The sequence below is a fragment of the Wasmannia auropunctata genome, unplaced genomic scaffold (assembly GCF_000956235.1).
Source record: "Wasmannia auropunctata unplaced genomic scaffold, wasmannia.A_1.0 LD317789.1, whole genome shotgun sequence".
NCBI lineage: Eukaryota > Metazoa > Arthropoda > Insecta > Hymenoptera > Formicidae > Wasmannia > Wasmannia auropunctata.
The window spans coordinates 1-4,729 of record NW_012045101.1 but is presented as its reverse complement, the minus strand read 5'-3'; the positions used below and the strand labels follow the sequence as shown (position 1 = coordinate 4,729).

General features: G+C 29.4%; 1 protein-coding gene across 1 annotated transcript; it reads left to right on the top strand.

Moving 5' to 3' along the window:
- Positions 1 to 265: 265 nt before the first annotated feature.
- LOC105460682 (esterase E4-like) lies at positions 266 to 4,362 on the top strand (the record flags this gene model as incomplete). Its single annotated transcript, XM_011707183.1, has 7 exons — positions 266 to 554; positions 1,008 to 1,193; positions 1,710 to 1,921; positions 2,032 to 2,203; positions 2,759 to 3,070; positions 3,527 to 3,671; positions 3,782 to 4,362. Coding segments are annotated over 7 exons (1,476 nt in total), but the record flags the coding sequence as incomplete, so codon positions are not given.
- Positions 4,363 to 4,729: the final 367 nt, after the last annotated feature.

Genomic DNA, 4,729 nt, shown 5'->3' with positions numbered 1-4,729 from the left:
CTTTCTATCTTTTTTCTTTTAATATTTTAATACTTATTATACAATTAGCCTTAGCTCTTCGCTCCTTTACCTTTCTATCTTTATACCCTTATACATTATTTACACTTCTATGTATTTGTATAATAATATTATATACACTCCTATGTATTTGTATAACTTTTATTTAAAAATTACTATTCGGAATATTAAGTAGGCAATATTAAGTAAGAAAAAGGTTGCTTCTTCTGGCACAAAGACTCAGACCGTGCATATGTGGACTTTTTAGGATCCGCTACCAGCAGAACCATGGTTCGGTAATAGAGACGCCTCGAAGTTCGGAAACGTCTCTGTTCAAATGAATCTTCTTACACGCGAATTTGAGGGCGATGAAGATTGTCTCTATTTAAATGTGTACACTACGAAAATCGAACCTTCGAAGAAGCGTGCGGTAATGGTGTGGATACACGGCGGTGCTTTCTATTTGGGTTCCGGTGATGCATTCTTTTACGGTCCTGATTACATCATACCGAAAGACGTAGTTTTGGTTACCTTGAATTATAGACTAGGTGTTCTAGGTACGTTACTCGTTACTTGATTATGCAAAATGCATAATCATTGTTGCATACTATTTGTGTCTGGCGTTTTTATTTAGTGACTATTCGAATTTTCTCTATTCTGAACGAGTCAATTGGAGATATTGACACTTGTCATATCATACATTGTCAAAAAAATTGTTAAATATTCCAAAAATACAGACTCTATATAAACTACAAAAGGCAGATAATTCGTACAGAAAATTAAATTCACAATATGTTCATAATATTGCGTTTACGTTTCCGTTCATACGCGCGCGGTTACGTTCATACAAACGTTTATGTTTTATTTATTTTTTCTTCATATAAGAAAATTTGCCGAATATTGAAGACAAACACTAGCGCGGATTACTTTAGATATAATAAAATAATAGTATATTTTTAATTAAGGCATATCAATTTTGACTAAAAGTACATTAACGTATGTGACACTAGGTTTCCTAAATCTGTACGACAAAGTGGCAACTGGTAATCAAGGGATGAAAGATGTGGTCATGGCGTTACGATGGGTCCAGAAAAATATATCACAGTTCGGAGGAGACCCAGAAAATGTTACTATTTTCGGTGAAAGTGCTGGTGGAGCCATCGTACATTGTCTAACTCTATCTCCGTTAGCGACAGGTAAATGTATTTTCTCGATATAAACTTTCTTATTGATACACAATAACTTAAAATCCTCAAATCCAATCCCACTTAACAATGAATTTATTCATAATTTGCTCTGTTTCATTTCTCACAACGGAAATATTCAAATACTATTATGTTTATATATCAAAAAATAAAAATTTCCGAATCTACTAAACAGCTAATAAATATGTGCTTTCCTTTAATTAATTTCAAATCAGACATATGTTTCAAAACCTTTTATTTGTAGTTTTTGAATGTTGAATTAAAATTTCAATAAAGTTATTATAAAGTCATATTAATAACATGTTAAAATTTATAAAACAACAACTTATCGAGAGAGAGAGAGAAAGAGAGAAAGAGATTATCAGTAATCAATTACTTATTACAAAATTTAGAAATTAATAAACATAAGCGCGCATAGACTCTGTTTATAAATTACAAAAGAAGAAGACAGAAAGATTTTATGTTAACAAACTGTAAAGAAATAATTTGTTTACAATTGTTTTACAGGTTTATTTCATAAAGCAATAGCACAAAGTGGAGTCGTAAGATGTCCTTGGGCCTTTACTGAAAGAGAACCACATTCAATGAACAAAGGATTTCGGCTCGCGGAGAAACTCGGAAAAGCGACCGCAGATCCAAAAATCGCTTACGAGTTTCTTAAAACAATCGATGCCAAAAAGCTCAGAGAGACGGAACAGAAACATCTCCTGACAGAAGCAGTAATTACCTGAACATTTGATTGTAATTTTACGAGTGCAGTAGATTATGCACTATACAGACTAGAAATTGTGCAAATAAAATACTTTCTTTAATCATATTTTTCCCACAGGAACGTCAAGCGTACAGCTTGATATTTACACCCACGGTGGATCACGAATCATCGAATCCATTTTTCCCGGAAAATCCAAAAACATTCATGAGTCGCGGGGCTAAAGTACCATTAATTTTGGGTTTTACCAGTCGCGAGGGATCTACCATTGTATGCGGTAACTTTCACGGGCGTAAGTTTTGTTTTTGAATTCATTAAATATATTTAATCGCTTCGAATTTTCATAAAATGTTTTCTGTTAAAAATAATATGGCATTTGTTTAATGATTTAATAAACATACACTGTCAACGTTTACAATTAAATAAAATTTAAGTAAAATTATTATGAATATTGTACATACATATGTCTACATAAAATTAGTAAATTGTATTAAACCATGATTTTCGTATGAATATGTAAAAATCGTAATTATACACCAGAGCAAAACATTTTTGTTCTAAATTGACGTTACTTTTATTATCCATTTTATATACTTATTTACTTTTATATAATTATTTAAGTTTATCGTATAATGTGTTGAGACAAACGTAATTTAATACTAAAGTATCTATTATACATACTACACGAAGAATTCTTTTCAACCATATTTTAAATATTTTAAATATTTTTAAATGTTTTGACAAATGTACTTAGTTTGAAAAACAAGTTTATTAACTAATTCATTATTTATTAAACATGCGACAATGTATAACGAACAATATTTAAATGTTTTTAAAATTATTTCAGACATAACTAAAGAGCAGCTTAAAAAAGTTGATTCCGATTTCAAGAGCATCATATTACCTAGAACATTATCTACACTGCCAATTACAGTCGAAGAATTGCGCTCTTTGTATTTTGGTGACAAAGCAGTGTCAGAGGAAACACTAATAAATTGTGTTGATTTTATTAGCGATGAATATTTCACTCGTGGTATAATGGAAGTAGTGGATATTCAGACAAAGTTGAAAAATGATAAGAAAGCAACATATCTGTATCAATATTCGTATGAAAGCGAAACGTCTCCGTTGAGAAAAATATTAGATATTCACATTCCAGGTATTATCACTAAATAAATTAAGATTCTAAAAATTCATTTCTAATTTTATACACGGAAAGAACAATTTTGCTGAGAAACCAAAAAAAATATTTGTTCTGAAAATAATTTTGTTGGAAACTCAAAAATAATAAGCATTACTGTAATACATTATGATATTCTAGCAATCAGTTTGACTTTCCAACAAAATTATTTTGATGGTACAATAAAAATTATTTTCAAATCTGTATCCAGGAAAATTTTTAGATTTTCCAGCAAAATCGATCTTTTTGTATGAAAACGCTAATATCAAAACAGCAACATAAAATAATTCTACATATATTATTGTATATGATTTTAAAAATACAAAATTAATTCTGTTTTATAGTATTTAATTTAGAAAATAAATTGTCTTTTTAAGTTTCAAAAAGATTAATTTATCAGTTTAATTGATAGTTGAATGACAAAATATTTTATAGGTGTGTCTCATGGCGAGGAATTGGCATACTTGTTTTATTTTAATGTGATGAAAGATCTCGGTATGCCACCACCTGCAGTTGATTCGGAAGACTATAAAATAATAAACTGCTTAACGCAAATGTGGACGGATTTTGCTAAAACAGGGTATATGTGAAATTTAATTTCTCCTTTTCAAACTTTAGACATATCTTTTTAATCACGATATTTCAAGTTTATTAATCACATAATAATAAGTAATTTTTAATCTGATTTAGAAATCCAACGCCTGTTACAAATATGTGGTTACCGGTGACTGATTCACTACGCGGAAAGTACAATTATCTAAATATCGATAAAAACTCGCAAATGAACGTCTTCCATAAAGGAAAAGAAAGATGGGACTGGGAAGAGAAGAAAAATAAGTTACGGCGCTAAAACTTTAGCAGACGGGGTTTCTCGATGTCTATTTCATAACTATAATAAATGTTTTTCAAAGACATATTTTTAAATTAACGGAATATGGGCACTGTTATTATTTATCTTAAGATTAGTTTTAATTAGCCGAAATATGGGTATTATTAAGATTTTCGAACTATGATTTATTGGGAGCAAAAAGCTCTTTGCGAATTCAGCTTAAGAAGTACTAATAAATCATACAACAAATTTGTCGATGAATATCAAGTAACTTTAACTGAATACAGATTAAGAATTCGTCGCTAAAATTAACTAACTGAATACAGTAATGCAAATAAAATTAGAAAATATAATAAAATATTGTTATATATTTACAATGTTAATTGTATTAAACCTTGGGTGTTTTTCTTTCATTAATATAGTATACGTATTGCATCCAAAACATTCTCTTTCTTACATTTATTTTCTATATCCTATGCGGGTTGCAGTTTTTCCAATTATTTTTCATGTTTTAAAATAATATACATATATGCAACGCTTTTAGATTTAAAAACAACTATTCGACTATTATTATTATGTAAAATTGTCTTTCTCGCCGAATTGAGTTTTAAGAACTACATGTCAAGGTTTTCTTGAGTAATTCTCTTTTTTTTGGCAGTTAATATCTTCTTGAGAAAAGAATTGACTCTAAAATTTGACTGAGACTTTTCTTTTCCATCATTCAAATTTTTCTAGATGTACGTAGAAAAATGCAACAATATAGTGAGAATTATACGTTACGTAATCCATCACAAGCCATAAATATAACT